General features: G+C 38.7%; 1 protein-coding gene and 1 pseudogene across 2 annotated transcripts in view; one reads left to right on the plus strand and one right to left on the minus strand.

The window, feature by feature from the left end:
• Positions 1 to 5,071, minus strand: part of STX11 (syntaxin 11) — a 73,060-nt gene extending 67,989 nt beyond the window's left edge. The window contains exons 1-2 of one of the 2 annotated variants that reach the window (XM_023729417.1): positions 4,833 to 5,071; positions 4,556 to 4,746 (exon numbers count right to left, since the gene is read on the minus strand). In XM_023729417.1, coding sequence (XP_023585185.1) covers positions 4,556 to 4,628 — 73 coding nt within the window. In that variant the 5' untranslated portion in view covers positions 4,629 to 4,746; positions 4,833 to 5,071. The remainder of the gene's footprint in view (positions 1 to 4,555; positions 4,747 to 4,832) is intronic. The other variant, XM_023729424.1, reaches the window with a different exon arrangement.
• A 10,668-nt stretch (positions 5,072 to 15,739) lies between these two features.
• On the plus strand, positions 15,740 to 16,015 carry LOC101359412 (thymosin beta-15A pseudogene; annotated as a pseudogene).
• The last annotated feature ends 351 nt before the right edge of the window (positions 16,016 to 16,366 follow it).

The raw sequence follows: 16,366 nt of genomic DNA on the forward strand, positions 1-16,366 counted from the left end.
GATCCATCTGTTTTTTTGCACAGGCCAAACTGGTGAGTTGAATGGGGATGTGGTGGGAATCACCACCCCTGCTTCCTTCAAGTACTTGATCTGGCAGTAATCTCTGCAATCCCTCCAGGAATGCAGTATCGCTTTTGGTTTACTATTTTCCTAGGTAGGGACAGTTCTAATGGCTTTCACTTGGCTTTTCCTACCATAATAGCCCTTACTCTATTTTTCAGGGATCCAATGTGGGGGTTCTGCCAGATGCTGAGTATATCTATTCCAATTATGCATTCTGGAACTGGGGCAATCACTACAGGATGGGTTCAGGGACCCACTGGACCTACTGTGAGATGGACATGAGCCAAGACTCCATTAATAACCTGACCTCCAAATGCCCCCACTCGGACTGGAGGGACACAGTGACATTTTGGGTCTCCTGGAATGTGTCAGTTCAGTGCCAGTATCTAGTAATCCCCAAAAAGTCTGATTATTTCCTTTTCCCCAGTGAATAGTCACTCTTATAAAAGGCCGTAGATCCCTTTGGGGAAGGCTGGGAGAAAGATTAACAGTTTAAGTTTTTGGCAGTGAATTGGAGTCCTTCCTTAAGGGGACCCAGCCTCCCCTTCAATCAAGGGGTTGTAGATCTGTAAACTCGCTCAAGTCTGGGAATTGATTGAGGGGCTGTGACTCTATTCTGGCGATTTGATTTAGGCTGCTGTTCACTTGACTTAGAATTCATCCGCTTACACAGATCAAGTAAATATTTAGTAGATTTCCTGACTACTTCACTCCTAGGAACACCATGACTAAGTAGCCAATGTCATAAGTACATACAAGTCAGAATATTCTGATTACTGCTTTGACTCTGCTGTCCATTACAGTAACCATGCCAACCTTGTCTTTGTCAATTGAGTGCTGCGACTTGGCCCCTACCACCATGCGGTCCAATTAGCCCCATTGTAGTTAGGTGTCTTAATTCAGTTAAGGCAGTTCCCACTGTCAAATCTGACTTACATAAAATAGCAATCACAGCAGTCTTCAAGGATTCTGGAGCTCCCTTCACAACTTTGTTCCTCACTGTTGTGGTAAAAGATGTGTCCTCTGGGCACTCTGTGTATGGGTCTGTCAGTCTAACCTGATAAATCCACTCTAGCATGCCAATTTCCCTAAGCCTTTGGATACTTTCTTCTACAGTATACCAAGGTAGATCTGGTATTTCAACTTGATTTAGTATAGGCCACCTCGTAATCCATGTTTCAGCAACCCAACCAAATAAACTATTAGATTCTTTCCTAACTTCTAGAGCTGAGACATTGAATGAAGAATCTGTGCTTAGTGGGTCCATGTCAATAAACTCAGACTGATCCATCTTTATGTTCCTTGCACCAATATCTCACACCCTTAATAGCCATTCCCACACATATTCCCCAGGTTTGTTTGTACTTATTACAAAAGTCAAGCAGTTCTTTTGGATTGTAGTGTACCTCCTCCTGGGTCACACTTTGTACTTCACCTTTTGGGGCTCACTGGGACTTAAGTCTAGTTATAGGTCTAGAAGCCAAAATTGGTAGTGAGGGAGTGTTTTGAGAACCTTCATCATTGTCTTGTAAAGTATCTGCCTCAGGCGATGCAACAGGCAATGACTCAGACAAAGGCACTTTAGATGTAGCTGAGTTAATCTCATTAGATGGTAGTGGAGGGGATAATGGTTTTACTGGGCAGGGTGATTTAGCTGACAAACATGGAGTAATCTCTTCAAATGGGAGTGAGAGGGCTGGTTCTGTTGGCAGGAGTGATTCAACGGAATTTAGGGGCTCAGTGTCTCCAGCTTCCTGATTATCTGCCCATATGTCCCCATCTCAAGTTTCAGAATCCCATTTCTTCCCAATCAATGCCCGCACTTTAACTTCACACACTTCTGAGGTTGGCAGTTGAGTTGGCATTGTAATCCAGCCACTCTTATGATAAGACTCTAGGTTTGGTTTTCAGCAATATCAGCTCTGTTACTACAAGAAATAAGGCTTTCTTTTAAGGCACAAGCGGAAATTTTGAGGTCATTTATGCGGCACTTGAGCTTTGACTCTGAAGCCCTGAGCACATCTTGTTCTTTCACCAGTTTGTCTAGGGAAAGTAGGATCAACCAACCAGCTTCCTTGCTTGCTGAAAGTGAAGAGGACTTGAAGTACTTACTGACGAAGATCAAAGACTACAGCCTTCCATATATTACACCTCAACATAAAGAAAACAAAAATCCTCACAACTGGACCAATAAGCAACATCATGATAAACTGAGCAAATATTGAAGTTGTCAAGGATTTCATTGTACTTGGAACCACAGTCAATGCCCACAGAAGCAGCAATCAAGAACTCAAACAATGCTTTGCGTTGGGCAAATCTGCTGCAAAAGATCTCTTTAAAGTGTTAAAAAGCAAAGATGTTGCTTTGAGGACTAAGGTACACCTGACCCAAGCCATGATATTTTCAATAGCCTCGTATGCGTGCGAAAGCTGGACAATGAACAAGGAAGACCGAAGAAGAATTGATGCCTTTGATTTTAAAAGCTTGCAAGCGGCCATCTAAGATGCATCAGTTGGTCCCAACCACCTGGAGCAAAGGAGAACAAAGAACACCAAAGACACAAGGAAAGTATTAGCCCAAGAGACAGAATGGGCCACATAAACCAGAGACTTCATCAGCCTGAGACCAGGAGAACTAGATGGTGCCTGGCTACCAGCAATGAACGTCCTGACAGGGAACACAACAGAGGGTCCCTGATGGAGCAGTAGAACGATGGGATGCAGAACTCAAATTCTAGTAAGAAGACCAGACTTAATGGTCTGACTAAGACTGGAGGCACCCTGGAAAGCATGGCCCCTGGACTCTCTATCAGCACAGAACTAAAACAATTTCCAAGGCCCACTCTTCAGACAGGGATTGGACTGGACTGTGGGACATAAAGTGATACTCATGAAGAATGTGCCTCTTAGTCAAGTAGATACAAGAAACCAAAGGGGCAGCTTCTGTCCAGAGGTGAGATGGGAACGCAGAGAGAGTTAGTAGCTGGTTGCATGTTCATGGGGAATCAGGGGTGGAGGGGAGGAGTGTGCTGTCTCAGAATGGGGTGAGCAGTTGGGGTCTTATAACAACGTATGTAAAAAAAAAAAAATCTGTATGGGAGACTAACTTGAAATGTAAACTTCATTTAATTACAACAATTAAAAAAATTTTTTTTTTAAATAAGGACTTTCCAAAGCAAATGGCTTTTCTTATCCAGTTACTTGCATTCAAAAAGCAATGTCAAAATCTAGGTAAACTTATAAAAATTACTTTAAAAAGAATAGGACACAACAGATAAGTCATAGAAAAGCAAATTCCTTTTTGTTTAGTATTTATTTTTCTGAGCATGGTACACAAGGAGGAGTAGAAAACAAGTGGTGGAAGCTGTATTATTTTGGTATTAGTGAGATTTTATCCTTGCCTACTGTCATGGATTGAATCGTGTCCCCTAAAAATATATTTATCAAATTGGCTAGGCCATGATTCCCAGTACTGTGTGATTGTTCACCATTTTGTCATCTGATGTGATTTTTTTATGTAGTGTAAATCCTATCTCTACAATGTTAATGAGGTGGGATTAGTGGCATTATGTTAATGAGGTAGGACTCAATCTGCAAGATTAGATTGTGTTTTAAGCCAACCTCTTTTGAGATATAAAAGAGAGAAACAAGCAAAGAGACAGGGGGACCTCACAGCACCAAGGAAGAAACACCAAGAGCATAGTGCTTCCTTTGGACCAGGGTTCCCTGTGCTGAGAAGCTCCTAAACCAGGGAAGATAGAAGACAAGGACCCACCCCTAGAGCCAACAGAGAGAGAAAGCCTTCCCCTGGAGCTGACACCCTGAATTTGGACTTCTAGCCTACTAGACGGTGAGAGAATAAATTTCTGTTTGTTAAAGCCATCCACTTGGGGTATTTCTGTTACAGCAGCACTAAATAACTAAGACACCTATGATTCCTAAAATGGCACTGTTGTATTTTTATTTTAACCTAAATTTTAATTAAGTGAAAACTTTCTTCTGATGTATCTGCATAGTTGCTGTAAGGAACTTAAGTTTAGCATGTACTGGTTGCTCTATGTACATAAATAGAAAAAATTTCTCTGTGAAAAGGAATGGGTTTAAAAAGTCTAGTAGAGAGACAGTATAACTAATCTGCTGAACAGCACTTAATGGAACTCAATTTTTCTGTAACTGTGATTTTGCATAACAAGTTGCAAAAGTATTTTAAGATGAGATGATTACTCAATATTCATTTCTGGTAAACCCGTTTTGCACCATTGCCCTGTCCTGAGGAACTGATAAAAGTAAAACAGAAAATCATAAACTGAATGTAACAAGTAAGTCACGCCTTTATATATAATATTTTAGGCAGAAGCCTCTATATTAGTTTTTAATTTGAATAATTAAATTAGTCCTTAATGAGTATAATTTTTACATTCATATTTTGTTCACTTAGATGAATGTGTGTGATCCATTTGGAAACTATATACTTCTACATGAACAAGTCTTACTTTGGGGTTGAGACCTGGTTGTCTTCTCTTTTACCTCTTCTTCATCCATTTCCTCCTCTTGCTGCAGCTCCATGTTTTTGTTCCTTTTACGTTTTCCTTTGATAGTCTCTTCAGATGAACTGATTCCTCCTTCCCAGATGGTTTATAATCTCTGTGCGTTCATGGACCCCAGCCAGCATCCTTCTATGACTCTAAAGAAAATTAAAAAGGACAATATTGGCACCACACACACACACAAAAGTTTTAAATGATGAATGTGTGTTTAAGATAAACTTACTAAATTTGATATAGTGAAAACAGGTTGAACTGATCACACAGATTCAAAGGACAAAGTGTGTCCTTCAGGATATCTGCCCCTTGTGATGACGATCTTGGTGAGGAATCATAGGAGAGTCTGGCAGAAGCTCCTTTTGGTCCGAGGCACCTTACCTTACTGGAGTGCCCAAGTATCAGGAGGAATCTTTGGGCTGACATGGCCTTGCATCACTAACTTCGGGTGTTGAAAGCGGGCAGCTCCAGCTGATTTCTTTAAACCTTATTTTTTACAAGTTGGTAATGGGCAAAGGTGAGTTATGAAAGACAGGAACTTTTGTCACAGTCACAAAGAAACGTTTACAAAACAAACACCCCAAGCAAATTAGAGTTCATCATTGGTTACAATACAAATGTGGGTACTGGCCATATCTATTCCTTTCTAGGTCCGTATTTTATCTATGGGCTTAGTACAGCATTTCTCTGACTTAAATAATAACTGGACCTCCCTGCAAGGAAAAAAATATGGCACTCCAGGATTGATGACAAAGTATTGCTACTCTAATGTAACTTAAATATAATATAAACAATATTGTTCTTGTGTGCCGTTGAGTCGATACTGACTCACAGCAACCCTATAGGACAGGGTAGAACTGCTCCATATGGTTTCCTAGGCTGTAATCTTTACAGAAGCAAATTACCACTTCTTTTTCCCGCGGGGTAGCTGGTGGGTTCGAACTGTAGACTTTTCGGTTAGCAGCTGAGCACTTAATCACTGTGCCACCAGGGCTTCTTACTTAAACATACACATGATATAAATTCCTTATGTCTACAGACCCTTAGAAAAAAAAGCTATAACCCTGACAGGGAACACAACAGAGAGTACCTGATGGAGCAGGAGAAAGGTGGGGTGCAGAACTCAAATTCTAGTAAAAAGACCAGACTTAATGATCTGACTGAGACTGGAGGAACCCCAGAAAGCATGGCCCCTGGACTTTCTGTCAACCCAGAACTAAAACAATTCCCGAAGCCAACTCTTCAGACGAAGATTGGACTGGACTGTGGGACATAAAATGATACTCATGAAGAGTATGCTTCTTAGCTCAAGTAGATACATGAGACTAAATGGGCAGCTTCTGTCCGGAGGTGAGATGAGAAAGCAGAGAGGGTTAGAAGCTGGCTGAATGGACATGGGAAATCAGGGGTAGAAAGGAGGAGTGCGCTGTTACAGTATAGGGAGAGCAATTAGGGTCACATAACACTGTATATACAAATTTTTGTGTGAGACTAACTTGAAATGTAAACTTTCACTTAAACTACGACAATAAAAAAAGCTATATATTCCAAATCAATCTGCACATTCAAAGCATAAAATTAATAATACTAAAATAAATAACAATGATTTAATATTGGTTTGATGAAACAAAACCAAAAGCATTTATTCTAAATATAGAAAAATGTAATGGCTATTTTGTATTTCGCTTGTTACCTGTGTGATTCTCTTTATTTAATTTTCATGATCCTCATTGTTGTAATTTTTCCTTTAAACTATAAATTCCTTTTGAATTATCAATCCCTGATTTTAATGAGTCAATCAGTTTAAAACTCTCCCTAAAATAAAATGCTAAAATATAAGAGTTTAATTTAATGAAACTGTCCTTATTGAATATTTATTATTATATTTGGTGTTAATGTATTGAAATATTGAGTGCAATACATCTCCTCTCAAACATATGGTAGTATAGAAGAGTCCTTTTTCTTAGAAAATACACACCAAAGCATTAAGGAGTAATGGGGCATCATGTTTGCAACCGAATCTCAAAAGGCTCAGAAAAAACAATGTGTGTGTGCATGTGTGTAGACAGAAAGAGAGACAAAGACAGAGAAAGAGAAAAACAGAAAGAGGAAGAAAAAGGAAAACAATTAGAGAAACAGAGTGGAGAGTATTCAGGAATACTCTGTAGAAATTTTTTTGGTACAACTTCAAATGGCCTAATATACATGTAATTGGAATCCCCAAAGGGAGGGATGGAAAAAATATTTGAAAAAATATTTTTAAAAAATTTTGGAAAACTACAAAACCCACAGATCTGAAAAATTCAATGAACTAGAGCACAAAAAACATGAATTAAACTACTCTAAGGCACATCATAACCAAATTGCTCAAAATCAGTGATGAAGAGTGTCTTAGTCACCTAGTGCTGCTCTGACAGAAGTACCACAAGTGGATGGTTTTAACAAAGGGAACTTTATTCTCTCATAGTTCTGTAGGCTATAAGTCCAAATTCAGGGCGTCAGCTCCAGGAGAAGGTTCTCTCCCTCTATCAGCTCTGGAGGTAGGTCCTTGTGATGGATCAGTCTTCCCTTGGTCTGGGAGCATCTCAGCACAAGAACCTCTGTTCCAAAGGATGCGCTGTGCTCCCGGCACTGCTTCCTTGGTGGTGGGAGGTTCCCATGTGTCTCTGCTCACTTCTCTCTTTTATATCTTAAAAGACACTATCTAATCTTGTCAACCTCATCAGTATAACCTTATCACAGTGATACAATTTACAACACATAAGGAGGTCACATATAATCTCATCATAGTGATAGAGTTCACAACACATAAGGAAATCACATCAGATAACACAATCATACAATACTGGGAATCATGACCTAGCCAAGTTGCTACACACATTTTGGGGGAGACACAACTCAAACCATGACAAAGAGGAAATCTTTAAAGCAGCCAGAGAAAAACGACACATTATGTGTAGAGAGAAAAAGATAAGGATGACAATGTTTCACACCAGAAGTAATGCAAGTAGAAGAAAAAATACTAAAGGTGGGGGGGAGAAAAACTGTCAACCTATCATTCTACACCCAATACTACCCAATGAATACATCTTTCAAAAACAAAGATGAAATAAAGACTTTGCCAGACATACTTAAGCTGAAAGAATTCATTACTGGCAGACTCACACATGTTAAAGGAAGTTCTTCAGGCAGAAGAAAAATGGTACTAGATGGAAATATGGATCTACACAAAGGAAGGAAGAACACTGGAAATGGTAACTACACAGGTACATATACAACACTTTTTTTTCTTATTGCTAAATATCCTTAGAAGATAACTAACTGGCCCTCCCCTTGGGAGCAGGTACAACTCAAGGATGCCCGCTATCACCATTTTTATTCAATATTGTACTACAAGTCCTAGCCAGAGCAATAAGACAAGAAAAGGAAATAAAGGGTATCCAAATTGGAAAGGAAGAAGTAACACTATCTCTATTTGAAGATGACATGATTATTTACATAGAAAATCCCAGAGATTCCACAAGAAAGCTACTGGAACTAACAGAAGGATTCAGCAAATTGGAAGGGTTCAAGAGCAACACATAAAAATAAGTTGGGTTACTTTACACTAATAAGGAGAACTCTGAAAGGGAAATTTTAAAAATATCATTTATAATACCCCCTAAAAGGATAAAATACTTAGGAATAAATCTAATAAATCTAGCTGTACAAGACTTATACAATGAAAACTATAAAACACTACTGTAAGAAACTAAAAGTGACCTTCATAAATGGAAAAACATTCCATGCTCATGGATTGGAAGACTTAACATTGTGAAAATGTCAATACTACCCAAAGCGATCTTTAGATATAATGTAATCCCAATTCAAATTCCAACAACATTCTTTACTGAAATGGAAAAACATATCACCAACTTTATATGGAAAGAAAAGAGACCCTGTATAGCCAAAGCAATATTAGGAGGCCTCATACTCCCTGATCTCAAAACATACTATACAGCTACAATAATCAAAACAGCCTGATACTAGTTCAATGACAGACACATAGACCAATGGAATAGAATTGAGACGCAGAAATAAATCCATCCATCTATGGGCAGCTGATTTTCAACAAGGGGTCAAAGTCCGTTCAATAAGGAAGAAGTAGTCTCTTGAACAAAATAGTGCTGGCAAAACTGGATATTTAGTGCAGAAAAATGAAACAGGATCCATACCTAACACCATACACAAAAACTAACACAAAATGGATCAAAGACCTAAACGTTAAAGTCAAAACTATAAAGTTTCTGAAAGATAATATAGGGACAAAATTATGGGACCTAATTTTTTTTCAGTAATAGATTACCAAACACAACTACAAACACACAAGCAACGTAAGACACCTTAGATAACTGGGACCTCCTAAAATTTAAATGCTTATGCTCATCAAAACCTTTATTTTCTTAGGCTGGATCCTCTAGAGAAGCAAAAGCAGTGAGGCGTATACAGAGAGAGAGAGAGAAAGAGAGAGAGATTTATGTCAAAGAAATGGCCATGCGGTTGTAGAGGCTGGCAAGTCCCAAGTCCGTGGGTCAGGCATTAGGCTGGAGTCTCACTCATCTATGCCAAGAATCTATGCCAACTGGAAGAGATCCATATTTGTACTCAGTCCAAAGAAAGGTGATCAAACAGAATGTGGAAATTATTGAACAATATTATTAATATCACACACAAGTAAAATTTTGCTGAAGATCATTCAAAAGCGACTGCAGCAGTACATCAACAGGGAACTACCAGAAATTCAAACTGGATTCAGAAAAGGACATGGAACCAGGGATAGCATTGCTGATGTCAGATTGATCCTAGCTGAAAGTAGAGAATACCAGAAAGATGTTTACCTCTGTTTTATGACTACGCAAAGGCATTCAACTGTATGGATCATAACAAATTATGGATAACATTGAGAAGAATGAGAATTCCAGAACATTTAATTGTGCTCATGAGGAACCCGTACATAGATCAAGAGGCCGTCGTTTAAACAAAACAAGGCTATACTGTGTGGTTTAAAGTCAGGAAAGGGGTGCGTCAGGGTTGTATCCTTTCACCATACTTATCCAATCTGTATGCTGAGCAAATAATCCGAGAAGCTGGGCTATATGAAGAAGAATAGGGCATCAGGATTGGAAGAAGACTCATTAACAACCTGTGTTATGCAGATGACACAACCTTGCTTGCTGAAAGTGAAGAGGACTTAAAGTACTTACTGATGAAGATCAAAGACCATAGCCTTCAGTATATTACACCTCAACATAAAGAAAACAAAAATCCTCACAAATGGACTAATAAGCAACAGCATGATTAATGGAGAAAAGACTGACATTGTGAAGGATTTCATTTTACCTGGATCCACAATCAATGCCCATGGAAGCAGCAGTCAAGAAATCAACTGACACATTGCATTAGGCAAATCTACTGCAAAAGATCTCTTTAAAGTGTTAAAAGGCAAAGATGTCACTTTGAGGACTAATGTGTGCCTAACTCAAGCCATGGTGTTTTCAATCGCCTCATGCATGTGGCTGCAACAGTGGGCTCAAGCATAACAATTGTGAGGATGGTGCAGGACCAGAAGTGTTTTGTCCTGTTGTACATAGGGTTGCTAAGAGTCTGAACCAATTCGAAGGCACCTAACAACAACAACATATGCATGTGAAAGCTGGACAATGAATAAGGAAGACTGAAGAAGAACCACTGCCTTTGAATTACCGTGCTGGCGAAGAATATTGAATATACCGTGGACTGCCAGAAGAACAAACAAATCTGTCTTAGAAGAAGTATATATAGCCAGAATGCTCCTTAGAAACGGGGATGGCGAGGCTTCCTCTCACATATTTTGGACATGTTATCAGGAGGGACCAGTCCCTGGAGAAGGACATCATGCTTGGTAGAGTAGAGGGTCAGCGAAAAAGAGGAAGACCTTTGATGAGATGGACTGACACAGTCGCTGCAACAGTGGGCTCAAGCATAACGATTGTGAGGATGGCACAGGACCGGGCATTTCGTTGTGTTGTACGTAGGGTCGCTATGAGTCGGAACTGACTGATCAGCACCTAACAATGACAACAACAATAGCTAATAATCGCGAGCATTTCCTCATGTGTCTGTTAGTCGCCTCAATGTCTTCTTTGGTGAATGTCTGTTCATACCCTTTGCACATTTTTTAAACTGGATTATTTGTCTTTTTGTTGTTGAGGTGTTAAAGTTTCCTTTATTTTTAATAGATAATTTTTAACATTTTAGAGGTAAAAATACAGCATCTTTTGAAAACATACGTGAAAAATTGTTCAATATTTTGAGTTGTTACATATACTTTAATTTACTTTCTTGATAAAAATAAATTCTAGTTGTTATATTTTGAATATTATTACTTTCCATCCTATAGACCATTACTGTCAATAGAACAAAATTATATGAAATCTTGTTTTAAGAACATAACATTTATTGAAATAAAGTCTATAAAAATAAACTATAGGGTAGATATGTGCCATAATTCATGAATATTTGTATTATTCATCAAAACATTGATGGTCCATCAACACTCAGAACATGTTCAAAACTGATTAAATTTGGCCGCTTTTTATATTTTGCCAACTTTTAATCACATATTTTTCAGTTCTGTCATTGTGGTGTTATATTTGCCAAGACAGGATGGATAACATATTTAATAGTTTGTTAGTGTCATTTATGATTTTAACATTTTTAGACATATTTGGTCTAAATCTAGATATCTGTTTGGAATCAGCTGCAGTCTTTTTCGGGGGAGGTCATAGTTTTTGAGAATCCTTGTGAGGCCACATATATTATCAATACAATTTGCCAATACAGATATACAAACAATTTTTTTAACGTTTCAAAGATTCACAGACTCCCTTAAACCCAACCATGGACCCTCAGGATCTCTTCACTCCAGACCAGCAACTCCTGCTCCTACCTCCTACACGTTGCCGCCATTTTAGTCTCCCTAAAGCACAGTCCTGAGATTGTCTTTCTCCCACTCCTCCCTCGAATTCCTCCAGCAGCTTCCAGTTTGTATCCAATAATTTCTTCAGCCCACCATTTAAAGCATTCAGCAAACTTGCCTCAACTTACCTGGTCAGATTGATTCCCCGTATTCATCTCATGTAGCCCATTGCTGCAACAACTGGCTCATACATAGCAGCAGTTGTGAGGATGGCACAGGACTGGGCAATGTTTGATTCTGTTGTACATAGGGGTCACTATGAGTCGGAACCAACTGGACACCTAACAACAACAACCCAAATTAAACCACTGCCAAATTAGGTGACTTCCTGTTCTTTGAATGTATCTCCATGTTTTCCACCTTCTCTGACTTTATATAATTTTTCCACCTGAAAATCCCTTCTCCTCATCTCTGCTTATTGAAATTCTACTATCATTCAAGGCTCCTTGATATAACCTTTTCTGCCTACCCCCGTCTACCCTAAGACAATCCCTATTTATTCTGATCTCTCAGAACTACTGTTTGCATATTCATTCTTTCACTCATCCTTCATTGGTTCCTTCCTTCCATCCCTCAATAAACTTTGTTGAGTGTTTGTGGTACCGAGCACTCTAATGGCACAGGTGGTTCCTGCTCTTATAGAAGGACACAGCTGAATGGGAGCACATCTAAGTGGGAGCTTACGGACGCATAAACTGGAGGGCTGTAAAATGCAGAGATTAAGAGTCAGGCTGCCTGGGTTCAGAGCCTGGCTCTGCCAATACTAGCCAGGTGACCTGGGCCAAGTTTACTCCCTCTGTCTGCTTCTTTCTGTAAAGTCAAGATAAACCTCACAGAGTCCATACAAGAACTAAATGAGTTAACATAAGTGAAAAGCTGAGAGTATGGGTTGGCAAGTAGTAAGAACTCAATGAATACTATTTTTATTGTCATTATGAATGGAGGGAAAGTGGCAACTGAGAGTAGAATTTCTTGAAAATATGTATCTGTAAAAACCTTACATACTAGTCTGTGTTCTCCAGTGCTTGCAGAAGAAGATTAAACAGATAAACACAGATTTCTGGCAGAAATCCTCTATCTAGCTGATTTCAGAGCTGGTTTTGCATGTTTTTTTTTTTTAAAAAAAAAAAAACCATTGCCATTGAGTCAATTCTGACTCATAGTGACCCTATAGCCACATTTAATACAGTCTATCCACATAATCAGTTTATTATCTCATTACCTGAGGAGTGGCTTTTAAAGGTCATCACACCTATATGATTTTTTTTTAAATTGCTGTGGCACTGAAAAAGTTACCAAAAAAAGTCTTAGAAAAATAAAAAAGGCTGTTCTATTAGGCTGTGTTACCACATCCCCCTAGCAAAGTAAGGCATTCTTAGAAGCCAAGCCAGAAGACAGATTTTAGAATTGCCAGGTCACAGAAAGTAGAGGCTACACAGTCAGCAAACCTTTTCATCCAAGTAGGGAGTGTTTGGAAGCAGGTGATCTCCTTTCTTTTTGTGGGTCATAACTTTCCTAGCTAGAGAGAGTGGGCAACTCACTTAATGTTGCTCGATCTCAGTTTCACTATCTGCATATCGTTGTTGTGTTGTTAAGTGCCATTGAGTCGATTCTGACTTATAGTGACCCTATAGGACAGAGTAGAACTGCCCCATAGGGTTTCCAAGGAACAGCTGGTGGATTCGAACTGCCGACCTTTTGATTAGCAGCTGAGTTCTTAACCACTTCGCTACCAGGGCTCCGTCATCTGCATAGTGGGGATTATACTTTTGTTCAGGATTAAATGAGACCTTGTGAAAGAAAACACTTGAAAACAGACAGAAAGAAAGAAGGGGGAAAAATACAGGAAAGAAGAAGGGAGGGAGTGAGGAAGGGAGGGAGGAAAGAAGGAAGGAAAGAAAGGTGAGCCCACAATTTATTTCAGAGAAATAGCCAAAGATTTATGCTTGACTTTTTAAACTTACACTTAAGAGTAAGAACACACGTGAGAAGTGTTTCTTTATGGCATTGACCTTATAAGTTTAAATCCACAACTTTTTGAACTAACTACATTTAGTGCTTTGACTTTGTTGAGGGGCTCACTTTCTTATGAGTGACTTATGAATGACGTGTTAACCCATTGTACACTTTCACCTTCAGAAATGTTGAATTGCACTTCAGTGCCTGCCCATGAGTTATTGTGATTCAGAACACTTAAGTAAGTTGACTACATGCAGAAAATTTATGGGTAGCGGAGTGAGAACATGGCAGATTTCCATATATCACTTTTATTGAAAGTTGAGTCACTCTTTGCTATGAAATTAATTTATAGGGCAATGTTTCATTTGAGGTAAATGAAAATTAATGGTATTTGTCAAGATGATGATGAATATGTTTCAACACCAGTGAAAAAGAACAAGTTTCACAGAAAATGTAAACCCTACGCCAGATCATCATAACTATTTTAGGCTCTTTTGGCAAAATGTTAAGAAGTTTGTCTAAATTAGATATCACTCTCTGCACTAGCTATTCTGTTCGCCATTTTTAGCTATTCTGTGTGCTACTCAGAATCCTTGGGTGGTGCAAACAGTTAACACATTCAGCTGCTAACTGAAAGGTTGAAAGTTCGAGTCCACCCAGAGGCACCTCAGAAGAAAGGGCTGGCAACCTACTTCTGAAAAATCAGCTTTTGAAAGTGCTATTGGGGGGAAAAAAAACCACTATGTAGCACAGTTCTACTCTGAAGCACATGGTGTCACCATGAGTCAGAATCGACTTGATGGCAACTGTACTAGTAGTCATCGATTCAAAGCACAGGTTTAATTAAATTACTGTCTCGACCCACAATCTTCAGTGGATCCCCACTACTTACAAATTAAGTTTAATCCCTTTTACTTAACATGATTTTAAAAGTCCTCCATAATGCCATTTCGGCTTGATCTCTCTCCTTTCTCCTCCTCTCCACTTTACACAGCACACACTGGCCATTCCCTGAATACACCATGAGCTGTGAGCTCTTTTTGACCTTTCTCATGACCAGCCCTCCACTAGAATGATCTCCCTAGAAGCCCACCACTACCTTTTGAAACATTGCACAGACTTCCAAGCCTATCCCAAATGCTGTTTCTTTTATAAATTCATTCTTCACCACTTCTACCCCTTCCCTGAATTGTCCTTGTTTTTATGTTGCCTTGCATTATAATAAATTGCTAATTTTTCATGTTTATTACCATGATTATATCGTAAATTACATCATATTTGCTACATTTTCTTCACCTCTGCAGTCCTGGTAGCACCTAGCTCCTGAATTTTTCCCCAAAAGCTCCATAATACATATTTATTAAATGAAATTGGCATGAAAACATTGGATTTATAGAAGGAAAGAGAAAAACCTCAAGTCAGCTTTCTTTGGATAAAGCATTCATTTGAACTGAACTAAATGCTTTATCAACAGCCTAGCATTATTTATTACACAATTCTCTCTAAATCTGTATGTACTCATTTGGAATTGTTTTGGGTAATTTCTGTTAGCAACACAAAGAAGAACATCTTGTAACAGCTGGCTATTTTCAGCTCTTAACAAGGAAGTGACAGTTTTTCAATTTTTAGCAGGAGTGTTAAAACTTATCTCAGTCAAACACTTGCTGGGTCATTTAGTATGTCACTTATGTTACTTAACTTTTTATTTTAACCTCCCAGGGTTATACAGAACAAGGAAAAATATAAAAGAAAGAAGGAAAGAAAATTATAGTTTTGAGTACCGCTAATTTTCTTGCGACAGAAGGTAGAAATGAAAACAATTTTAATATTGAGCTGTCTCTGTGTTAAAATATGACCACAAGACCTATTTCATATTAATATTTTATACCTGTTGGCCAACTTCATTAGATCTTTATTAGGCACAGACAAGAAAAATATGGCTATAGAATTTGAAACATGCAAAGATCTGGAGTTAGAAAACCAAAAGTGAAGTACACGCTCGGCATTTCTCAAACTGAAAGAACTGAAGAAAAATTTCAAGACTTGAGTTGCAATATTGGACAATTCTATGGGCAAAATGTTGAACAATGTAGGAAGTATCAAAAGAAGACAGAAGGAACCTCGCCTTGAGTGAGAAGACAGTATCATCCCAGGGGTTGGCCTTTAACAGATCTTCAAGCCTTCAGGCAAGATGGGTGATAAGCCAGACTTGTCTGAAGTGGAGAAGTTTGACAGGTCCAAACTGAAGAAAACTAATACTGAAGAAAAAAATACTCTTCCCTCTGAGGAAACTATCCAGCAGGAGAAAGAATGTGTTCAAACATCATAAAATGGGAATCTCCTCCCAAGAGAAAATTTCAACATTGCCTGAGTGTCTTGTTTTATAGGCTTGAGTTTTGTAAACCTATGTGTTTGTAGAGATTTTAGGCATCTTCTGGTGTCTTCTCATCTACTCTCTGGCTAAGAGGTCAGAAGTAGCCAATGCTCCATTACATTTGTTTTTAAACTTCCCATTGGTGTGTAAATTCCACATGGCAGATGCTATCAATGATCTCACTATTGAAGATCTTTGTGTGTGTAGTCCTTGCCCTCCCTACAGGATAAGCCACTTTTAACCTTCTCCAATGGGTACCTCCATTACTCAATAATCTTCATGAAGTTGCATGTTTTTTCTGCTTCTCATAGTTTTTCATTTCTCACGTAGCAATAAAATAATAAAATCCGTATCTTGAGGAAAAAAAAAAAGAAGACAGAAGGAATACACAGAATCACTGTACCAAAAAGAATAGATCAGCGTTCAACCATTT

Source organism: Trichechus manatus, unplaced genomic scaffold (genome assembly GCF_000243295.1).
Source record: "Trichechus manatus latirostris isolate Lorelei unplaced genomic scaffold, TriManLat1.0 scaffold00002, whole genome shotgun sequence".
Taxonomy (NCBI): Eukaryota; Metazoa; Chordata; class Mammalia; order Sirenia; family Trichechidae; genus Trichechus; species Trichechus manatus.